We start from the raw sequence: 24,351 nt of genomic DNA on the forward strand, positions 1-24,351 counted from the left end.
TCATTGTTGCTTGAAAACATAATCCAGTCCCATTTAACATTCAAAATTTATCTTCCACTAACCCTCCACTCAAGCTAAAATCATTGACTCTCATGAACCCTCCCCCCACCAAACAAACCCAAACCTATTCTGATCTCCACACCTTTGCATCCACTTCTGTTTCATACCCACCTTGTCCAAGAGCCCCTTCTCTCCTCCCTTCCAAATATCTAAGTCGTCTCCATACTTCAAGGCCCAGTACAAATCCCACCCCTTCTATAAACAGCCTTCTAGGACCATCGCAGCCCACAGGGATCTCTCCCTCCTTGGAATTCCTCAAGTCCTGAACTGAGTCACTTGGCATTTATTCTACATGTCCTTGTCTGGTTGATTACTGCTTTTGTATGCCCTATCTCCAAAATTAACTCGAAGGTCCTGTGAGAGGAGGACCTTACCTCTCTGCATCCTCGGTAGCCCAGTACAATTCCCCACAGCATCGTTGATACTCAGTGTTTGTCAGTGCTGAGTGATTTATATCAGAGACTGAGAGGAAATTTGTTTAGCTAGAGCTGAGGGGGCACTGGAAACAAAACTAGACCCGGAAGCTGGAATCAGCTTGTGGAAGTTGCTGAATGCCAGGATGGGGAATTTGGATTTGATTGTTTAGCAATAGGGAGCCATGGAAGGTTTTTGCTCAGGAAAGTTAAATGATGACTTAGTTATTGTAATAGGGTGTATAAGGAATTCATGTTTAGTATCACAGAGCTAGAGCTGGAAGAGACCTCTCAGGTGGCCTAGTCCAAAGCCCTCATTTTATAGGTGAGGAAACTGAGATCCAGGGAAGTTAACTGACTTTTGCAAAGTGACTAAACAGCAGAGGCAGGATTTAAACCCAGGTTCTTTCCATTGTACCTCAAAGATAGGAAAGGAGGAACAATGCACTGCTATCTTTGCTGAGCAGAGGAAATCTTCCAAAAGAGACTGGAGTGAGCCAGAAAGTTCAACCAACGTCAAAAGGAGAGAGTGAGACAGAAAGGGCAGAGGGAACTTTAAGATGCTAAGAAATGGGGAGGGGTCAGGAGGAGCTTCTGTGGGGAGGCCTGTTGGCACAATAGGAGGTAAGAAAGTTTAAAAGAGGAGTCACCCCGTCTATAAATCCTTACACCGAGAAGACGAACCACTCAAAATGACATTCATATATGCATGTTCAATTCAACTGGACATTTATTGTGCACCTACTGTCTACAAAACAAGAAGCAGGATCACACAGTGAATAGAATGCTAGCCTTGGCATCAACAAGCCCTGGGAAGGCCAGCCTCTGACAGCTACCAGCTGTGTGACCACATACAAATCACTTCACTGCTCAGCCTGAGTTTCTTCACCTATAAAATGGACATCATAAGCAAGCCTACCTCACAGCGTTGCTGCAAGGATCCAATGAGATCCCATACATAAGGTACTTGGCCAATCTTAAAGCGATACATAGACGCTAGCTGTTAATGCCTCGGTCTCAGTGTCCTCACCAGGAGAGTGGAGGTAATGATAGCACCTGCCTCCCAGGGTCGTCAGGACAATAAAACGAGACAAAATTTTTGCAAACCTTAAAGTGCTATATAAACTGTTCCCACAGTCCTCGTCACCCTCCTTTCTAATATTCCTCTTGGGTTCCCATTTCCTTCCACACCATGACACTGGGTTCCTTCACACTATTCGTGGGTGGGTTCTCTGTTGTCCTTCCAGGCTCCCTGCCCCCCAAAAAAGCAAGCTTCCAGGTCAATTAATAGAGGCAATCAACATTTCCTTTCATTTGAACAGGATTCCAACACAGAACCAACATTCTTCCTACCACAGAAAGCTCTTGTAGCAATTATAAAACCGGGACCTACTTCTGCCTACCATGAGCCACCTCTTCATAGACCATGCTCAGCCTCATGGAGGTGAAGGTATAGAGTAGGTCAGTGGGACAGTGGAGTCAGGAGAGCTGAGCTCAAATGTCATCTCCACTACTCATTCCTACCTGTGTGACTCTGGGTAAGCCATGTCACTTTTCTGGGTTTTAGGTTCTGCTTCTAGGAAATCACAGAGTCAGAGAATTTGAGGGTTGGAAGAAGTGGGTCATCTAGTCCCACTCACAAGGGAAAGGAATCCCCACCATAACACGCCCACCCAACAAGTGCTCATCTACCCTCTGCTTGAAGACCACCAATGATGGGAAACCCATCACCTTTTGCCCATCCCCTTCTAGGCAGTTTTACTTCTCTTAAGTCTCAACTAAAACCCCACCTTCTACAGGAAGCCTTTCCCAACACCTCTTAATTCCAGAGCCTTCACTCTGTAAACTATCTCCTCCTTATTTTGCATATAGCTAGACATATATATATATATATATATATATATATATATATATATATATATATATATATATATATTTGTTTGCATGTTGTTTCGCCTGGCAGATTATAAACTCCTTGAGAGCAGGAACTGCTTGTCTTTTGCTTCTTTTTGAGCACAAAATAATAATATTAGTTCATATTTCTGCAGTGTTTAGGGTATACAAAATGCCACCTCCCAGCAATCTTGCAAAGTGGTCGGGAGAGATGTTGTTCTCAGAAAGGGCCAATGGCATCAGAAGGGTGTCTTGACTTGCAAGTGAACTGGATTTAAGTGAGGCAGAGCTGTTCAGAGTCATCAGCCCCGCTCTCTCCTCCAGAGTCATGGGAGTCCAGTGGCAAGATATAGGTCAGGAAGACTGGTGATGGCCCCAGATGTAGCTGGAGACCTTGGCCTTTTTAAGCTAAGGTCTTTTCCAAATCTAAGTTTGTCTGAGGCAACACCCATTCAGTGATTTAAAGCTAGATTAAGAATTGAGGCAAAAGATGGCCTAGTTTGCCTTTATAAAAGAATCAATCTGGGAAGGAAAGACTCTCAGAGTTTCTCAGGGAAGGGATGACCTGTTTTACAAATAAGCAAAATGAGACTCAGAGAGGTCACATGGTTAAGTGTCAGGATTGGAACCCAGGTCTCCTGGCTTGAATCCAGCAATCCCTTGACTCCGAATTTACCTACCTTTCTTCCAAGAAAAGCTGTTCCTTCACTGACAGATAGGCAGGGCTTTTTATGTCCTATGCTGGCTCAAGAGAGAGGGGAAGGGGGTATTATCCCCATTGGTCAAACAGGCAAACTGAGAGACTTAATGATTCCTGATTCCTTCTACTCCCCCAGTCCAAGGCTCTTCCCATCACACCCCACTTCTTTTACCCAGAAGACTTAAAACCTCCTGTGAGGCCTATCGTGCAAGTAATGTTCCATTTCCCAGCCTAAAATTACATCTTGAGTCAATTTTCACAAAATGTGGTGACAGATTTGGGCTCTGGGAAAGCTGAGCTTTCTCAGAAGGCACATCTATGACCTGAATGGACAAACTCAGATGAAACCAGTCAGTCAGAGGTTACAATGGGGGCTTCCATCCTCTCTGGACTAAACTTGAGCCTCCTACAATGGCTGCAGGGTCCAGACTCTGCCTAGGGAAATTGCTGTGGCCGCATTTGTCTCTACCACCCCATTCTTATTAGCTTTAAACTAATGTGACATTCCTTCTGCCTGGTTTGGGAGGACAATGCTTGTGATCACTGTCATGGGGCCTGATTATGCTGGATTTTGGTTCTCTGGTCCTGGGAGGGGTTCCTCAGAAGTGGGCCCCAGGACTCCTCTGCATCCCAGCCACGAGGGGGCTGGATTTTTCTACCACTTCAGTTTCCGGCAGGCAGCACAGGATCATAGGACTTAACGCTTGGAAGGGACCTTGCTGTTCAGTCTTTTTCTGTTATGCTTGACTCTTCATGACCCCATTTGGGATTTTCTTGACAGATATTGGAGTGGTCTGCCATTTCCTTTTCCAGCTCATTTTACAGATGAGGAAACTGAGGCAAACAGGGTTAAAGTCACTTACCCAGGGTGACACAGCTAGTAAGTACCCGAGGCCAGATTTGAACTCACATAGGTGTGTCTTTCTGGTTCCAAGACCCATGTTCTATCCACCGTGCCACCTAGCTGCTCCAGAAGGGACCTTTTGTTATTATTGCTGTTTGGTCATTTTAGTTGTGTCCACTTCTTTGTCACCCCTTTTTGGGGTTTTCTTGGCAGAAATACTGGAGTGGTTTGACATTTCCTTCTCCAGCTCATTTTACAGATGCGGAAACTGAGGCAAACAGGGTTAAGTGACTTACCCAGGGTCACACAGCTAGTAAATGTCTGAGGCCAGATTTGACCTTGGGTCTTCCTGACTCTAGGCCAGGGGCTCTATCCACTTCACCACCTAGCTGTAATCCACCTCCCACCTCATTTTAAACATGAAGAAACTGAGGCCCAGTGATGTTGCAGAAACCCAGGGGGTACGTAGTCTTTTGCCTCTTCAACTCCATTATTTTTGGCTCTTTGTAAGCTGCTGATCAAAAGGGGGGCCCATTCACAGAAGCCTAGAGTTGGAAGGGACCTCAAAAGCCCCACTTCTAAACTGACATTAACTAGCAATGCCTCGTAAAGGTTAATTATGAAAATTTATAATTTAAATAAAATAAAATTTAAATAAATAAATAGGATTTAAATGAGCCTTGCTGTCTATATTCCATTCTATTCATGGAACAATTTGGGTGAACGATTTTGGATTGAGTAATTATGGCCTTATTAATTAGTATTTTGGTGAACATTACACACACTGAAAAGATTTTAGAATGTGTTCTGCTTTTGTCTCTAATGGTTGAAGTGTAGCCCCAATGGTACAAAGTTGTCCTATATTTCTAACAGATTCCAATGGTCTGCTTTGAAGTGGCCTATCTTAAAATTTGCCTTTTAAATTCCAATTCTTGGGGGTTCTTTTTGGTTTGTTTTTTTCTGGAGGGGGGAATTGGGGTTAAGTGACTTGCCCAAGGTCACACAGCTGGTAAGTGTGTCAAATATCTGAGGCCACATTTGAACTCAGGTTCTCCTGACTCCAGGGCCAGTGCTCTACTCACTGAGCCACCTTGCTGCACCTCAGTTCCAATTCTTGCCTGAAATATGAATGTCTTCTACAGTCTCCCAGTGAGTGATTAGTGGCCTTTCCTTGACACTTCCAGTGAGGGAGATTCACTTTCTACCTGGGCAAGCAGAGGGCAATGCTAATCAATGGAAGGTAAGGTCCTTGAGGGCAGGAACTGGCTTCATTGATGTCTTTGTAACCCTGGCAGTTTGCATAGTCCCTGGCATATAGTAGAGCTTGATAAAGGTTTACTGACTGACTGACGGGATGACCATGACAAAGTGACTTGTGCATGGTAGATAAACAGCATTATTTTCTTGCATCTTGGGTTACTAACTGTGCTATAAAACAAGAAGGGCCGCTAGGTGGCTCAGCAGATGGAGCACAGGGCCTTTGGAGTTCAGACACTTCCTAGCTGTATGACCCTGGACAAGTCACTCCACTCTGTTTGCCTCAGTTTCCTCATCTGTAAAATCGTTCCAGGATCTTAACCCCAAATGAGGTCACAAAGAGTCAGACACGACTGAAAAACAACCGAATAAAATTATTTGCTGTTAATAGCCTTTTGTTCCCTTGAATATTGCTTGAAATAAATGGATGATTGCCAAGAGCTTGAGTCTTTTGTGAGGCTGGAGCAGACAGAGCCCTGGATATGCAGCCAAAGCCCAACTCCATCTCTACCATTTGCTGCCTCTGGGACCCTGGACAAGTGACCTTAGCTCACTCAGCTTCATCGTCTCCAAATGTAAAATGGACGTTGGACTAGATGACCCTGAAGGAAGTTCCCTCCAGCCCCAGATCTGGGACCCTGCATCATGTTAGATGGTTTTGTTATTTATGTGTTTGTTTTCTGGAGGCAGTCACACAGCTAGTAAGTGCCTAAGGCCAGACTTGGAACTCAGGTCGTCCTCACTCCGGGGCCAGTGCTCTATCCACTGCACCACCCAGATGCTCCCATCATGTTAGATTGCTACACTCCATCTTGGTGTCCCAGACAACTCTCCAAGAATGTAACTTACAGACCAGACCAGCTGCCGTCCACCTCAGGAGAGGTAGTTTTTGTACCAAAAGTTCCACTGTCATAAATCTCCACCAAAAATATATACTTAAAAAGATCATAGATTTAGAATAGAATCTTAGGGGTCATGTCTACCAATAGTGTCAAACTCAAATATAAATAGGACCACTAATCCATATGCTGGGATTCCTGCCAGCTACGTTTTGACCATTTTAAAATGTAATATTGTCTGTTTACTGTATTTTTATTTATTTTGTTAAATATTTCCCAATTACATTTTATTCTGGCTCCAGGTCGCACTTGGGAGTATGGTGGGCCAGTCATGTTTGACCTTTCTGATCTAGTTTGACCCCCTCATTTAACAAATAGATAACCTGAGGCCAGAGGGGTTACTTGACTTGCCTATGGTCATGCAGATAATATCAAAGGCAGTATTTGAGACCAGGCCCTCTGACGTGAAATCCAGTGTTCTTTCCCTGAACTACACTGTTTTAACAGTATATAGAGTGCCGGAAAGACTTAGTCTGGCTTTGGACACTTATTAGCTGTGTGAGCCTGGGCAATTCACTTCACCTGCCTGCCTCGGTTTCCTCATCTGTAAAATGAACTGGAGAAAGCAATGGGAGGCCACTCCAGCATCTTTGCCAAGAAAACCCCAAATAGGGCCACAGAGAGTTGAACATGACTGAAAAAAGACTGCATGATTACAAGAGTAAAACCAGACTACCTACAGGGGAAGGGAAACCTGAATTACAAACCATTCCATAAAGAAATAGTCATTACTTTCAAGTACACTCGGTGCCACAAAGTAGCAGATGACAAATTAGTGTCCTCCCAGGCCTTTTGAGGCCTCTTTTAAAGAAGAGGGAAGGATGATTTTAAAATGAGCACAGTCTTTGTTTGTATGCAGGATGTCCCCAAGTACTCAAAAACAGTTTGTTTTCTTAAGCAGGCTTAAATACTACCCAGACAGCCTTGTTTACACCACTGTAATGTGCCTAGTAAAGTCATTTTTTCAGCCCTAGCAGAGTGATGGGAAATTCTGCATCAGTGAAATCTGAATTCACTAATGCGCCCACCTATCAATAGGTTGGTTTGTCGGAAGTGTTCTGTGGTGACTCTTCGGTGATGCTCTGTCTTCTCCCCATTTAAATTGAAAGGTTCCTGTGGGACTGGCCTGTCAGTCCTTCAATCATTCATGCATGCCTTCCACAAACATTTTTACTGAGTGCCTACTAATTATGAGTCCCTACAGGGATGAAGAAATAAATGAGACACAGTCTTTGCCCTTATAGAGCCTACTGCCTAGGAAGGAAAGAAGTATCTGTAGGAGTGCCTACTATGTGCTACGGCACTATGCTAAGCATTTTTTTTAACATTTGATTCTTACAACCTACCTGGGGAATAGGTGCTATTGTTATCTCCATTCATAGGTGGGGAAACTGAGGCAGGTAGCAGTTAAGTGATTTGCCCAGACTAAGTATCTAAGGCTGGATTTGAACTCAGGTCTTCCTGACTCCAAGCCCAGCATGCTATCCACTGAGCCACCTAGCTGCCTCTAGCAGAAAATGGTAGACATACACAAGTAAGTGGTTTAAGCATGAACCCAAAGGAATTTAGAGGAGTAAGAAGTCATGGATGGATGGAGGCTACCGGTCCATGAGACCTGTGAGAGACAGGAAAAAGAGCAATGAACTTGAAGGGTTTAATTTGGAGGCGCTGGACGTGTCTTAGAATCTCAATTCTGCCTTCCTGGGTTAGCTTCCTTTAAATGTAGAAAGGAGGGGCTCAGACCAAATTGACAGCCAGGGTCCCTTCTAGCTCTGGGCTGAAACCTAACCTCCCGTGCTTGTTGTCCCCCACTAGAACGTGGCTTCCTTGAAAGCTGAGGCTGTCTTAGAGTCCTGTTTGTACCCCCCAGCACTTAGCACAGTGCTGTGCACACAGCCAAGTGCTTAATAAAGGCTTTTTTTCATTCATTCAATCTAGACCTATAACTCATTGGTCTACGGAACTCCCAGGGAGGAAACTCCCTTCACCAATTCAGTTCAACAGCTGTTCAGCCACTTACAGTCTTAAACAGTTGCCTGTGGCTTTGAGAGGTTAAGGGATTTGTCTAGGGTTACCCAGCCTGGTCTTCCTGATTCTAACCACCAACCCACACTGCCTCTCTTCATGATAATAGGTCACATCTTTATAGCACTTAAAGGATACAACGCTTTTTCTCCCAGGAGTTCTATGTGGGGTAGGGAAGGCAAGTATTACTATCCCATTTCAGAGACAAGGAAACTAAGGTTCAAAGAGGTTAATGAGAGAAGTCTTTGGAGGGATCCAGAGCTCCTTCTATTACTCCATAGATACAGCATTTGACCTGGACCTTGAAAAATTTATATCACTTAAAGAGGCAGCACTGGAGAAAGAGAGCCTTCTAGAGAAAGGACAACAAAATAAATGAAGGCACAAGTGTCCAGAAGGCAAAGGGGTAGCTAGGTAATACAGTGGATAGAACATTGGCCCTGCAGTCAGAAGGATCTGAGTTCAAATCCTGCCTCAGAAACGAGGTGTGTGACCTGGGGTAAGTCACTTAATCATTGTCTGCCTCAGTGTCCTCATCGGTAAAATAGGGAAGCAGCAGCACCTACCTTCCCGGACTATCGTGACAATAAAATGAGATAATATTTCTAAAGTGCTTTGCGAACTTCAAAACCCTAATAACGCTACTTGTCGCTCCCACTATTATTGCAAAGCCTGTACAAAGAGTGGTTAACATCCTGGTTTAACAGAAACATCAAGTTACTGCAAGGGGCAGGGGGTGGCAGACAGGGGATCAGACTCAGGGTGAGCCCCAATTCAGGGCACTCTGAGCCACAAGATGCACGAGGGGGTCTCTGCTTCCCTCCCCCACATCGCTTCCTACCAAAAATCAAAGGCAGAAAGCGGGCGACTGTCCAGCTTGCTTTACAGGCCATGAGGAAGAGCAGCTGATGCTCAATCAACCAGTCATTAAGAGGTCCCCTACAGCACCCCTTCAGTGGCTTCTACGCAATGGACCAGATCCTGCAATTTCATCAGTGTCACTGGGTAATTCCTGAAGTTGGTCAAGTATTCCCGTATTCCACCTCTATCCCACTTACCCACCCATCCTCTAATAACTGGAGATAATATTTGTTAAGCACCTTGCAAACCTTTAAACAAAAGTAACTGAGTAATAACTGGAGGGGTGTAGTGGAACATAAAACTGAAAAGGTAGGGCAGAACAGGGCTAATCTGTGGAGAGCTTTGAATGCCAGGTCAAGGAATTTGAACTTAGTTTCATATACAATGCGGAGCCCATGAAGTTTTTACAGGAAGGTAAGTGACAAAATTCCCCAAAGATTTCATCACCTGGGGCCTCAACAGATATTTATTGAGCACCTGATAACAAGCAAGATGTCAAAGCTCCACCATTTTTCCAGTTACCTAGGTTTGGAATTTCAGAGTCATCCTCAACTCTTCTCTGTCCCTCACCCCACAAATCTAAATCAGTAGCCAAGTCTCAGTGATTCTGCCTCCATTTCTCTCTGTAATGGTAATGCAATAGGAAGGTCTTCCACATCCATTAATAGGCCTATGTGACCACATGTGCTCGATCACAGCTCTGATACATCCTGAGTCACATAGAGCCCTTTGGGGGAGGAATTTGCCTAATAAGGAGCTTGCTTAGGGGAGGCTAGCTTCCTGGGAGGCTTGCTTGTAGGAAGGCTTTCATGCCTTTTTTGGTACTAAACTAATTAGGCATTGAGTCATGAGGATTGTGATGCCTTTTGACTCAGAGAAGTGTATATATACCCTGAGGTGAGATTTTGCTTTGGGGGTTCACTTATGAGAAGGACCTTTTGATTCCCTGGACAGGACTCTGAGTAGCCGTTTTGTTCAGAGCACCCCCCCGACCACTGAGATATATCTGTGTTCCCCCATCTGATGGTATATGTAGGTGGTTGTATTACCTTGTTCAGACAGGTGGAACCCTGTCTGTTGGTCTTTGCGCTAATTTCTCTGCTTGTATTTTCTCCATGTTCAGGGTGCTGATCTTTCCCCTAAACTAGTGAATGTAATTAAAGTAAGATTGTTGACTCCTTTAAAAGCTATCTTTCTTTCAAAAGCAGATCAAACAGCCTGGGCTAGCAGGCCATCCTGGATGTGCCAGGGTGCTTGCTGTTACACTCTCCTATCCACCCCCTTCTTTCCACCCAAAAGGCCAACACCCTACTTCAGAGTCCCTCATCATCTCTCTCTTGGACTATTGCAGTAATCTCTTAATTGGTCTCCCTGCCCCTAGCCTCCCCCACCTCCCTTTTCAATTCATCCTCCACTAATCTGCTAAAGAGATATTCCTAAAGCACAGTCTGAACATGTCCACTGAACACTCCATTACTCAGTATTCTCCAAAGGCTATCTATCACCTCTAGGATCAAATGCAAACTTCTCTGTTTGGCACTTCGAGCTCTTTACAATCTTGGTCTACCTTCTTTTCCAGGCTCATTATATATTCTCCCCTTCATGTACTTCATCTTCCAGCAAGACTGGTCTTCTTGCTGTTCCTTATACACCACATTCTGTCTCCCATTTCTGTCAGTGAAGTGTCTGTCCTTCATGCCTGGGACACACTCCTTCACCCCACCCTCAGAATCCCTGCATCCCTTCAAAGTTTAGCTCAAGGGCCACCTCCTACATGAGGTCTTTCTAGATTGCCCCAGCTACTGGTGTTTCCCTCCAAAAATTACTTTGTATTTGCGGTATATTTAGTACATTATATATTTGGCTTTTTTCCACATACCGTGATGTCGTGGATAAAGAGCTGACCTTGGTACCAGGAAAACCTGGACTCAACACCTATCTCTGCATGACCCTGGACATATCACAACCTCTGAGTGTTCTAGGCAACTCTCTTACACTATAAGTGTGCTGGCCTGCATTAGTAGAGGGAATTTCCTCACCTGGGAGTTCCCCTATGCCAATGAAATTACAGATGCAATCCCTATCCCTATATGGTATGTATTTTTTATACACTTAAATGTGTCCGTGTTGTCTCCTTTATTAGAATGTAAGACCAAATGCACAGCAGAGAACAAAAGGAAACTTAGACAGAAGCACAGAAAAGCAGGCGGCTGTGAAAGCAATGCATGGTATTAATTACCTTGTTTTGTTTTATTTTGTTTTTTCAAAAGAAAAGCAAACAGTGTGAAATAGAGGTTCATGGTTTTATATTGAATTCTCTTTTTGTTCTGTGCTGTGTACATGGAAATGGGGGGGGGTTGTCTTTTTATATTTAAGTTCAAAATGAATAAAAAAAATTTTTTAAAGAGTATAAGCCCCTTGAAGGCAGAGACTTTCATTTTTGTCTCTGTACCCAAACACTCAGCACAGTGCCTGGTATACATGAGGCACTTAATAAATGGTTATTAACTTAGTAATTGACTAACCTTGTTGTTCCCATCAGACTGAGAGCTCCCTGAGGGTAAGGATTGTGTTAGCCAGTTGGCCAATAAGCATTTATTAAATGCTTACTGTGCGCCAGGCATTGTGCTAGGCACCGAGGATACAAAGAAAGGTAAAAAAACACTTCTTGAACTCCCTGTCCGCAAGAAACTCACAATCCAGTAGGGAAGACAAATATATTAACAAGGTGCATACAGAGTATACAGAAAGTAGATGGGAAGTAACCTCAGAGGCAAAGAGAGTGGAAGGGACCAATAAAAGCCTCCTCCACAAAGTGGGACTTAAGAATCTCACCAAAGAGTGGAAATTGTCCCTTGATTAGCTTTATTCCAAGACTAGGTTGACATGAAAGGGGGTCTTAACGAGCCCCTGCCTTGACTTCACTGTCCCCATGCTAACAGAACTTACAAAAGGTACTAAGGCACTACACTAAGAAATACCCCAGCTAGAAGATAGAGACAGAGAAAGAAAGATGACAGGCCAATGAATGCATTTATCGAGGAACGAGAGGAGGGGTACCTACCTCCCTCCATTGCTTGTTCTCCATTCCTTGAGTGTACATCACACACACTGGGGGAAAAGAAAAACACAGGGGTTAGAGACCTAGACAAGAAGTTGAACGGAGAGTTGAGGAAAAGAGGAAGGTATGTGGCAGAGGAGAAGAACTCCACAGGGTTTGTGTCTGACTCTTCATGACCCCATTTGGGTTTTCTTGGCAAAGATATAGGAGTGGTTTGCCATTTCCTTCTCCAGCTCATTTTACAAATGAGGAAACTGAGGCAAACAGGATTAAATGACTTGCCCAGGGTCACACAGCTAGTAAGAGTCTAAAGCTGGATGTGAACTCAGATCTTCCTGACTCTAGGGAGAGTACTCTATCCACCGTTACCACCTAGCTGTCCTAGGGTAGAAAAGCTCTTCTCTGAGTCAGCTCTGGGAAAGTCAGTCACCTAGTATTTGTTAAACACCTACTATGTGCCAGGCACTGTTCTAATCACTGGGGATGCAAAGAAAGGCAAAAGACAGTCTCTGATATCTAAGAGCTCACTATCTAACAGAGTTTTTATTGTCATTATGTTGATTTTTAGTCATATTCAACTCTTTGTGACCCAATTGGGGTCTTCTTGGAAAAGATACTGGAGTGGTTTGCCATTTCCTTCTCCAGCTCATTTTACAGATGAAGAAACTGAGGCAAACAGGGTTAAGTGACTTGCCCAGGGTCACTCAGTAAGCAAGAATCTGAGGCCAGATTTGAACTCAGGTCTTCCTGACTCCGGGGACAGCGCTCTATGTACTGGACCACCTAGCTGCCCTAGCTCCTTAGTGGAGGACAGAACACGCAAATAACTATGTATGAACAAGATATAGACAGGATAAATTAGAGATATTAACCGAGGGAGGGCACTAGCATTAAGGGAGATTGAGAAAAACTTCTTGCAGAAGGTGACATTTGAAGAAAGCTAGGAGGTGAAGGTGAGGAGGGAGAGAGTCCCAGCTACGGGGGACAAGACAATGAAAACCCTTAGAGTTGAGCATGGGAAGGCTAGGTCTAGAATATTTCTGGGCTTCCCTCCCCAATAAAGGGCTCACCTGATATCAAAGTGGAAATGACATTTGAGATTATTTAACCCAACCCCTTCATTTTACAGGGTGAGAAACTGAGTCCCAAAGAATGTTTTGCCAAAAAAAAAAAAAAACCACAAGGCTACCAAATGGCAGAGCTGCGACATGAACCTGAGCTTTTTTATTCCAAATCTACGATGTGTCCCTAAAATCTGGACACATTTTTCAACAACATTTTATTTATTTAATTGGAATATTAACAGACCTTAGCCGCCTTGACTTCTTTTTCTGGGGTATGCTGAAGGTGAAGCTGTACTCAATGGAAACCCTTGATTGAATGCATAAAGAGTGAATGTGCTAAAATTGACGGCAATGTGGAGTCATTGCATCGAGTTCACGTGAATCTTGCAAAGCGCATCAAGCTTTGCATCACAAATGATGGAAACCATATCGAATGTGTATAATATTCCAATTAAATCAAATGTTGTTGAAAATTTCATTAATTTCATTTCTTGAAAATATGCATTTTTGCCTATGTGTCCTGACTTTAGGGACACCCTGTAATGTTCCTTCCCTACACCACATTGTCTCTTACCTTACTGATTTGGATTCTGTTCTCACCTCCACTGCCTTGGGCCAAGGTAGGTCTACAGTGATGAATCAAATAGACACATGTTCTCTCCTCCTCCCTCCCTCCCCTCCAATAGACCATAAACTACCCAACAACAGGAACTAGGTTCGTTCTTTTGCTTTGTATCCCCAGAGCCATGCATATAGTCGATTTTTAATAAAGGTTTGGTTTAATTGAATTCTGTCAACGTGCAGGGCTTAAGCTAGATCTGCGGAGCTGATAAGAGGGAAGCAGATTCAGATGACTGTGGAAGAGGGGGAGGGGAGGGATTTGGCACAAATCTAACTGGAGAATCCTGGAATCATAGAACATTAGCAGGGGCGTGGGAGCGGGTGCACTTTGGAGGCAGAAGGTCCAATAAGAGGAAGAATGTGATGACAGGCAGGGCAGAATATTCTGAAGATGGGAGTGATCACCAAAGTGCTGTTACGTAATTATCTCATTTGATTCTCAAAATTAACTCATGAGGAAGTAAGATAGGATTGGGGAAGGCAGAGGGTGAAAGAGTGAGCCATATTATTGGTTCTCTTTTACAGATGAGGGAACTGAGTCCCAGACAGGTTACTCGGATTGCTCAAGGTCACACAGCGAGTTACCAACAGAACCAGACCCAGAAAACAGGTCTCTTAATTCCTGATCCAGGAGTGTTCCCATTTCAGACTTCATAGACCTCACAGCTGAGATCCACAAGGGCCACTTATTACCTGTGTGACCTTGGGTCAATAGCTTAATTTCTTTTAGCTTCAGTTTCCTCTTCTAAAAGAGGAGAGGGCTGGCCTGCATATCCTTGGACCCCTATCAACTTGGGGCAATGTCTAACGTTCTGTGATAAGTGATAAAGGTAGCAAGGCAGAGTGGAGAGAGTGCTGGATTTGGAGTCTGGCACAGGAAAAGAAGGAACAGGCATTTCTTCAATGCCTACTACGTGCCAGGCACTGTGCTAAGTGCTTTACAAATATCTCATTTCATCCTGGCAACAACCCTTCAAGTATTCCAATATTACAGATGAGGAAACTGAGGCAGAGTTAGCCCGGGGTCACACAACCAGTAAGTTCTGGGAGACCACATTTGAACTCATGACTTCTAAGACCTGGGTTCAAATTCCACCTAAGATACTTACCAGCTATGTGATCTTGGGCAAGTCACTTCAATTCTCTGGGCCAAAGCTGCCTCAGTTTCCTCACTTGTAAAATAAGGGGGCTGAATGAAACAGCCTTTGAGGTCCCTGCCAGTTCTAAAACTATGAAACTGTAATAGCTACACAATCTGAAAATTCATCCTATGTTCACTACCACTATCCCTGCCTGTCTTAATATAGACTTATGAAGGTTCAGGAGACCCCAAAACCTAGTATAAGGAAACATGGAGTTTACAACAAGACAGCTAAAAGCCAGCTTCACTGAGGGGAAGTACTCACAAAATGAAGGAGTGGTTAAGGAGGATGGACATAAGGAGTTAGGTACCCTACTGGGGCCCTGAAGAGAATGGGGGACCCTCTACTAAGTCAGTAAAGTCTTGTGGGTTTTTACATGGTTCTTTCAAGGGGAAAGTAGGTGGCATAGTGGATAGAGTGCCAGGTCTGGAGTCAGGAAGACTCATCTTCCTGAGTTCAAATCTGGCCTCAGACACTTATAAATTGGGTGACCCTGGGCAAGTCACTTCACCCTGTTTGCCTCAGTTTCCTCATCTGTCAGATGAGCTGGAGAAGGAAATGGCAAACCACTACACAGCATCTTTGCCAAGCAAACTCCAAATGGGGTCACAAGAGTTGGACGCAACTGAACATCACCAACTATATGGGGTCTAGCAGGAACTAGGCATTGGCAGTGAGGATCCTGGACGAGGGGACTAGTGCTCATTCACGCTAGTGTGGGAAGCTAATTGATATTCAAACTTCCCACCATCTGGAAAAGAGGCTTTGGGCCATTACTACTGGTCTTGTTCTAATAGGTTGACTCAACCTCCCTGTCTGGAGTATTTGAAGCATCCCTCAGCCTTCTTCATTTAGTAAGTTGGCAAGGATATCAGGGTTATTATATCCTTCCCCTGACTACTACCCTTTTAGGGAGGAGAGAGGGAAAGAAATCTTTTGATCCTGTCCCAGGAGACAGGAGTAGAGAGGTTCAAACTCCTATGGGGATAGGATAAAATGGGAAGACATTCTCCAGCTATTCTCCTCTTCAATATCTAGGAATATTATACAAAAAAGGAAAGCCAGGCAGAGTCTAGGAGCCTCCACCCATCCACCGGGCAGCATCTGTGAAATAGCGAACAGCATCCCAGACCAGAATAGGGACTTACATGGGTCTGACTTGGAGAACATGTCTTTATCCAAAAGATTCCTGAAAGAAAAAGAAAAGACCATTACTGCCAGAGGCCAAGACAGCGTTGGGGGTCCCAGCACAAGGGAGGAGGTTAGAGAGGGAGAGTCTCAGCTTACCAAGAGTTGGAGGGACTGAGCCTTGGGTAAGATTACATAACCAGCCAAGGGTTCTCCTCAAAATAAGCCCCTGCCCTGCAATATTAATTTTTTTTCTGTTTTCTCTTTGAGAATGCTAAAGTAATCAAGTGCCTTTGAGTAAGTCTTAGTAGGTGCAAAGCCCCAGGTCCACACCCTTTTGCTGATTAGGTATGAAGCCTTCAGGCCCTAAGAAGGGTATATAAACTCAGAGGTTAGCATTTTGTTTGAGTGTTGTGTGATTTGACTAGAAGAGACTCTGGGCAGCTGTTATTAAGAGCCCCCCGGCTTTGAAAAAATCCAGATGTTGGTGCTTTTCTGGTAATTACGTATTGCTATGGATAGGCCGGTTTGTGTTATTTGCTCTGTTTATATAATGTATGTTTGTAATTTCTGTTTGTGTTTGCTCTGAAGTTCAGGGTACTGGCTTTTTCCCCTTGGGCTAAATGAAGGATATATGTATGTTTGATTAAAGTGAGATTGTAAACCCCTTAAAGTTGCTTTCCTTAGAAAAGCAGATCGAAGAAATTGTGCTGGCAGCTCTTGTTGCTGGTCTAGTTGGGTCTTACACCCCCCATAGCAGCTGCTAGCTGAATTGTTACATGCCCCCATTTCCGATGACCCTTCCCTTCCTTTTTAAATACTTTAAGCTGGTCGCTTGGTTGGTTGCTGTCCTTCTTTCTCAAAGAGGACCAAAATGACACCACTTGCTAGAGTCAAGTTTCACTGTGCCTGACTGTGGCTGATCAGACCAATACAAGCTCAGAATCCTCTCCTACAGGTTGGGCATAAATAGTCTGTGGGAACTTTTAAGGTGGATTCTCTAAATTTGTGCATCCTGCATTTCCTTTGAGCTGTTGCAATTCTGCTTTGCTCATAGGGCACAGCACCTTCTCCGAGGTGGACACTCCATGCTGAGCACAAACACATATATACACACAACACATGAACACTGGATATTTTGTGCTTTTGTGCTGACCCTGTTTCCTCTTCTATGTGATGACTAACCCTGGTCAGCTCCATGACTCAGACCTTTCTAGACATTCCAGCCTCTTGTCCACTCCTCTCCCTCAATTCATTCAGTAAGAATTTATTCCATTTAGTTGTGAACTGATGCAACCATTCTGGTTTTTTTTTGTTTTGTTTCATTTTTTAGAGGGGGGAAGGCATAGCAATTGGGGTTAAGTGACTTGCCCAAGATCACACAGCTAGTAAGTGTGTCAAGTGTCTGAGGCTGGATTCGAACTCAGGTCCTTCTGACTCCAGGGCCAGTGCTCTACTTACTGTGTCACCTAGCTGCCCCCTGATTCAACTGTTCTGGAGGGCAATTTGGCACTATGCCCAAAGGGCTATAAAAATGTGCATACCCTTTGACCCAACAATACTGCCTCTAGGGCTGTATCCCAAAGAGATCACACAAAGGACCCATGTGTACAAAAATACTGATAACATTTCTTGTGTGGTGGCAAAGAATTGGAAATTGAGGGGATGTCCAACAATTGGGGAATGGCTAAACAAGTTGTGGTATATGAATGTAATGGAATACTATCGGGCTATAAGAAATAATGAGCAGGCAGACTTCAGAAAAACCTGGAAAGACTTATGTGAACTGATGCTGAGTGAAATGAGCAGAACCAGGAGAACATTGTACACAGTAACAGCTACAGTGTGCGATGACTAACCTTGATAGACTTGGCTCTTCTCAGCAATGCAGGGCTCTAAGACAACACCAAAACACTCATGGTGGAAAATGCCATCCACATCCAGAAAAAGAACTTTAGAGGCTGAATGCAGACAGAAATATACTATGTGCCCTCTTTTTCTTTTGTTGCTTTGTTTTGTTTCTTCTTTCTCATGGTTCCTCCCATTAGTTCTAATTCTTCATTACATCATGACTCGTGTGAAAATACGTTTAAGATGAATGTATATGTAGAGCCTATATCAGATTGCATGCCATCAGGGAGGGGGAAAGAAAGGGAGGAAGAGGAAATTTAAAACTCAAAATCTTATAGAAGTGAATGTTGAAAACTAAAAATAAATTAATTATTTTAAAAAAGAATTTGTTCCATTTAAAATAACTGTAGATGTAGCCAAGTGGCACAGCAGATAGAGCACTGAACCTAGAGTCAGGAGGACCTGAGTTCAAATCCAGCTTCACACATTTACTAGCTGTGTGACCCTGAGCGAGTCATTTAACCCTAACTGCCACCCCCCCAAAGAAATAAAATAACTGCAGACAATATAAAGTACTTGGGAGTCTATCTGCCAAGAGAAACCCAGGAACTATATGAACATAATTACAAAACACTTTTCACGCAAATAAAGTCAGATTTAAACAATTGGAAAGACATCAGTTGCTCATGGGTAGGTCGAGTCAATATAATAATAATAATAATAATAATAATAATAATAATAATAATAATAATAATTTCTTAAGTGACTAGTATGAGGCAGACACTGTTAGTCACTGAGTAGGTAGAGATAACACAAAACAATCCTTGCCTTCAAGCATCTTCTATTCTATTGGGGACGGGATAACAAGATGAGTAAATACAAAGCAACTGGAGCAGAGAAAGAATCTCAAAACAAAAGAAGGAAATGCACAGGGCCTTGTGTATGCAGAGCATTTATTAGTTGTTCAAAGATGGGGTAACTAGAAACATATCACCCAGTCTGGGGCAAATGTGCATGGGGAAGAGTGAGACAAAATAAGACTGAAAAGGTAAGTTGGAGCCAATCAAATCTGAGTTGTCCTGTGTCCCGTTGTCTTAGGGCTCTGTTAGGTGATAGCTGATCTGTGCTGGTTAGAGGCAGGAGTCTGGGGTAACATGCTGTCTGAGAAGCCCAGCTGCAACCTCCAATAACATTGAGCAGTTCCCTAATGACTTCCTCCAAGGAGGAGAGGAGACAAAAGATTCCCCCAATGAAATGGACAAGACAAAATTGTCGAAGAGATAGAGGATTTTTCCCTCTGGCCTCACACATCAATCTATAAGCATTTATTAAGCACCTACTACATATAGTGGCTGTGTGAACCAGGCAGTACCACAGGCAGCTCTCTAAGATAATAAATTGCAGAGAAGGTTCAGACCTGCGTCAGTGAAAAGAGCTTCCTTAGCCAGAAATTCCCTAGATCAATGAAATTACAAGAGTAGTCCCTATCTCTATCTCTAAGCGTCAGGCACTGTACTGAGTGTTGGGGATACAGAGATAAAAGTGAAACAGACCCACAAGGTGCTGCTAGAGGGAATGACCCAAATGAAGAAACACTCTTCATCAGTGCAGGCTGGCATCTTCTTTGTAGTTTAGAGTCTTACTAGAGTTGCCTAGACTAAGGAATAGTTAAATTTAAGTCCAGGATCACACAGCCAGTAGGTATCAAGGTTTTTGCTTCTATAACTGTGCTTTTGCTAGTACGAAAATGTTAGGCTTGGGGAAGCTCCAAAAGAGGAAATTGTAGGGAAAATTATTTATTATATTGTTTGGGAACAAACCATTATGCTGTTTAAATCCAACCCTCTGTGATTAAAGGTTGTCTGCACTAAGAATGTCACCTTACTCCAGTAACTATTCAGGAATGAGGGAGATGACTACAAGGTATTTTAGGTTCCTCTAGGTCCTGGATTCCATGCCCACCCTCACCCCTGCCAAAGCATTCTTATTTTGGGTTGTGGTTCATCCTTCATTTTCACAGAGGACCAATGACATCATGGGGCGATGTCTTGACTTGAGAGCGAATTGGATTTAAGTGAGGCAGTTACACAAAGTCATCAGCCTCACCCTGTCTTCCAGAGTCATCAAAGTCCAGTGGCAAGACAAAAATCAAGGTGACTGGTGACAGCCAGGGATGCAGCGGACGATTTTGACATCTTCGATGTCTGACTAAGCTCTAAGCGCGCCACCGCTCCTGCTTCAGCCGCCTTCATGGCCACTGGAACAAATTGTTCTCATCTGACCATTCCTTCCATTTCTGAAAACGGTAAGTCTCATTCTGCGTCGTTAGTCTTCTGAAGTCATGATTAGTCACTGCGTTGGTTAAAATTCCTAAATCTTTCAAAGGTGACTTCCTTTTCACGGTCATTGTAGAAATTGTTCCTCTGGTTTTGCTCGCTTCACTGGGGGAGAGTCTTAACATGACTGGGGTAGACATCCCCCTAACTCACAGACTGATTTGAGGCCTGTTGGTTACCCCCAACCTGGTTTAGCCCATTTACTGAGACAGTTTTACTGGGATGTGGTTGCTATGTATGCTACAGGTTCTTGGAGCCTTAGGAGACAGTTGGGTGACAAGTGGACACCAAAAACCAATGAGTAGCCCTGAAAAGAGCTTGACAAGACCTCATGCCAGAGGTGCTAGTTGTCCCTGAACACAATGATTATTGTCGGTTACCACATCCAGGACTTGTGATAGGTCCACCCAAGTTTCTGTTTTGGTTTCACCCAAATTTTATTAAAAATTTTACAAATTTTACAGTTACTCATATCTATCTCAATCGACCTTGCTTTCAAGTTGCCCTGTTAGCCAAAGTGCTTAATTGTGTACATGTGGTTCATGTGCAGGCATCTTTGTCTAAATTCAAATAATATAAACCTTCCCAGAACCTGAACAAAAGAGAGCCACGCTTCCTTTCTGGTTTGTGCTCCTCTACCAAATGATCCCTAAAACTATTTCAGATTTTGGGATCTGTTCTCAAGAACAACATTAGCTTGAAGACAGATTTCTATATCCATTTTATCATTGTGCCTTAAGAAATGATGGATTCCAAGAAATCTAGGAGGACTCGTATGAACTGATGCAGAATGAAGTGAGCAGAACCAGAGGAACCATCTCTACAACGACCATGAAAAGGAAATCACCTTTGTAAGATTCAGGAATTCTAATCAAGGCAGTGACCAATCGTGACTTCAGAAGACTAATGATGCAGAATGAGGCTTAATATTTTTGGAAATGGACGATGATTGGATTTGTTTTGCTTGACTAGACTTTTTTGTTACAAGAAAGGGTTTCCATTTGGGAGGAAGGGAAACTGTGGGGGAGGGGGAGAGGTAGACAGTGTAATGATACAAAAAAAAGAGAGGAAAGGAAAAAAACTGTCAATTAAACATTAATATAATTATGCAGAATAAAGCAGATAGAATTTCAGAGACACCAACAAGCATGCCAGTATTGTTATCATAACATACACTTGAAACCGTATTAACTATATTACTATTAATACAGTTATTATCAGGTAATAAAGTTAAAACTGTATTTTGAATAATATAATTAATACAGGTAAACCTGTATTACCAAATTCACATGTAATTCTCTTTTCCTATTTTTTATATATTGAAATGTTTGTTTTATTGCTGTTCGGTTAAGTTCATAACATGAGATGTATATTGAAAAGCCAAAACTACAAGAATAAAACAGAAAAGAAAAAAAATAGAAAAAAAGTAAAAGAAAGAAGTGATTTTTCTTTAAAAGCATCAGTAAAACATATTCTCAAAAGAAAAAGACTGTGGTCAGGAAGGCCAATTAGGAGGCTATGATAGCCTAGAAGAGAGGTGATGAGAGCCTGAACTCAAGAGCTAAGGTAGAAAAGAGAGAGAGATTGAAGACATGTTTTGGAGTCAGAATCAATAGGATTTGGGAACTGCTGGGATATCAGAGAGGAGGGAGAGAGGAAGAGTCAGTGAGAACACAAGAGACAGAGTGAATGATGGCACCATTGACAGAGTGAAGTCAGAAAGAAAACAAGCTTCGTTTTGGACATGTTAAATTTGAGAGGCTGATGGGACAGGCCACTGGACCTGTCGAACTGAAATTCAGGGCAGAAGTTGGTGCTGAAAATGTAGATTTTATTTTAAAATATAGATAGACTCATCCACACAGAGGTGATAATTGAAGCCAAGGGAGTGGATGAAATTTGCCAAGAGAGAAGAAGAAAGGGCCCAGGACAGAACATTACAAGGCATCCACTCACAAGGCACAGTAGGAAAAAATTAACCAGCAGCAAGACTCGTATACAGACAGGTAAAGGACCATGTCTCAGAGGCCAAGGGCACAGTGAACATCAAGAGGAAGGTTTGGTCAATCCTATTAAAGGCTTGTCGAGTAGGACAAGGACCAAGAAGAGGTCACTGGTAGAAGCAAACTGCTAGAGAACCCTGGGTTTGAGTCAGAGGATCCAGGTTCAAATCCTGTCCCTGATCACCTGAGTGATCTTAGACAAGTCACTTACCCCCTCTAGGTCTCAGTTTGACCATTTGCAAAATGAGTTAGTTGGAGGAAATGATTTCTAAATTGTATGATCCTGTGGTTTAATAATTAGAAGGCTATTGGTGACCTTAAAGAAAGTAATTTCCATTAGGATAGAGCTCAAATGCAGCGATTGAGCAGTGAGTGGGTGGTGAGGAAATGAAGGCAGCTAGTGTAGATTATATTTTTCTAGAAATTTAGCAGTGAACGTGCTTTTTTCTGCCTTCTTATTCTTTGTCATAAGGAATTGCTCTCTGGGGGGGGAGGGGAGAAAAAAGAGAGACAGAGAAAGGGAGGGAGAGAGGGGAGAAGAAGAGAAAGGGAGAGAGAAAGAAGGAGAGAAAAAGAGAGGGAGGGGGAAGAGGAGGGAGGGAGAGGGAGGAAGAGAGGGAACAATGGAGGGAGAGGGAAGGAATGAAGGAAGGGGGGAAGAAAGAGAGGGTGATGGGGGCAAGGAAAGGGAGACAGAGAGAGGGAGAGAGAGAATTTGGGAAAGAGAGAGGGAATACATTAGGAAATGTAAGTGATGTAAAAGAAAGCTATATATGTAAAAGAAAGATACATATAAATTATTTTTAAAATAAGTCTATTCTCTCTTCTGTATGACAGCCCATTCTCAGAGTGGGTGACAGTTTGTGGAAATGCATGGAAGCAAGAGGTGTAGTGTGAGAGAAAGAAACAGAGAATCCGTAGGGGGAAAAGAAAACTCTAGGAAGCACCCAGGAGGAGAAAGCAGGAGATCGGTGGTGACCCAGAAAAGGAGACTGAGAAGGAATAGTCCAACAGGAAGAAGGAATAGATTGTTTGTTTTAGGGGTGTGCAGGATGTGATAGGGAATGTCAACAGGTCAAAAGTCAAATAGGACAAGAACCAAGAAAAGGTCATCTGATTTCAAAGTGAAGAGATAGCTGGCTCCCTTCAAAACAGCAATTTTATTCAAGTGGTGGGATTGGAAAGATGATCACAAGGGATTCAGAAGTGAGTGGGTGATAAGGAAATGGAGGTATCCAGGAGGTAGACGGCTCCAGGAATTTATTAATGAAAACAGTAGCGAGAGTTTATATGGTGTTTTAAGGTTTGCGAAGCACGTTCCAAATATCTCATTTTAACTTCACAACGCCAGGTGGTAGGTACTAGCATTAGCCTCACTTTACAGATGAGGAAACTGAGGCTGACAGAGTTTAAATGACTCGCTAGTGTCTGAGGCCACGTTTAAATTCGGGTCTTCCTGTCTCCAGGCCCAGTGCTATATTCACTTCCCCACCTCGCTGCCTAATTTGGCAATGAATGGGAGGTGAGTCATAGGATGATAGCTTGAGAATGACGGGATTGGATGGAGGGTAAATATGGGGTAGCTCTGAACATGTTCGTAGGCCTGGGGAAGGAATCAGTAGATAAGAAGATAATGAAAATGAGAAAGATGGCGAGGGAACGATTTCCTGAGTTAAAGCAGAAAGACTGAAGCCAGGTAGTGAAGTCACAGGGGTATCATGGCATAGTAGGACAGACAGAGCAAGGTCAGACTTGGTGTCAGGAAACCTAGTATATACTATTAGTGGCTTTCACTTTTCCAAGCCTCAGTTTCTTCATCTGTAAAATGGAGATTGTAATATTTGTACTGCCCACATCACAGGGTTAATTTAAGGAAAGGGCTTTGTCAACCTTAAAAAGCTAGATAAATATGAGTTATTAATACCATTGAAGAGTGCACAAAGTCGGTAGATGGCAGAGGATGGGGAGACTATGGTGTAACCACACATAGCTCACTCGAGCTGCCTTCCATGAACTGGGAAAGTTGACTGAACTTTCATAAACTTAGGTATAAGAGCCCTTAAAGAGACCTAGGGATCTCTCTTGGCTCCGTCGCTCATTCATCAGGTAACCTTGGAAGAGGTCACTTGATTCCTTGGTGCCTCAGTTCTCCTCTCCCTGAGGTCAGAGAGCTGGGCACTTGCCCCCTCCCTC

At 43.3% G+C, this 24,351-nt stretch overlaps 1 protein-coding gene across 2 annotated transcripts in view; it reads right to left on the reverse strand.

The window, feature by feature from the left end:
* CPNE5 (copine 5) overlaps positions 1-24,351 on the reverse strand; it is a 211,239-nt gene that overhangs the window by 169,455 nt on the left and 17,433 nt on the right. For both annotated transcript variants that reach the window (XM_036769195.1, XM_036769196.1), the window contains exons 2-3: positions 15,989-16,029; positions 12,017-12,063 (exon numbers count right to left, since the gene is read on the reverse strand). In XM_036769195.1, the coding sequence (XP_036625090.1) occupies positions 12,017-12,063; positions 15,989-16,029 (88 nt within the window). The remainder of the gene's footprint in view (positions 1-12,016; positions 12,064-15,988; positions 16,030-24,351) is intronic.

Source organism: Trichosurus vulpecula, chromosome 7 (assembly GCF_011100635.1).
Source record: "Trichosurus vulpecula isolate mTriVul1 chromosome 7, mTriVul1.pri, whole genome shotgun sequence".
Taxonomy (NCBI): domain Eukaryota; kingdom Metazoa; phylum Chordata; class Mammalia; order Diprotodontia; family Phalangeridae; genus Trichosurus; species Trichosurus vulpecula.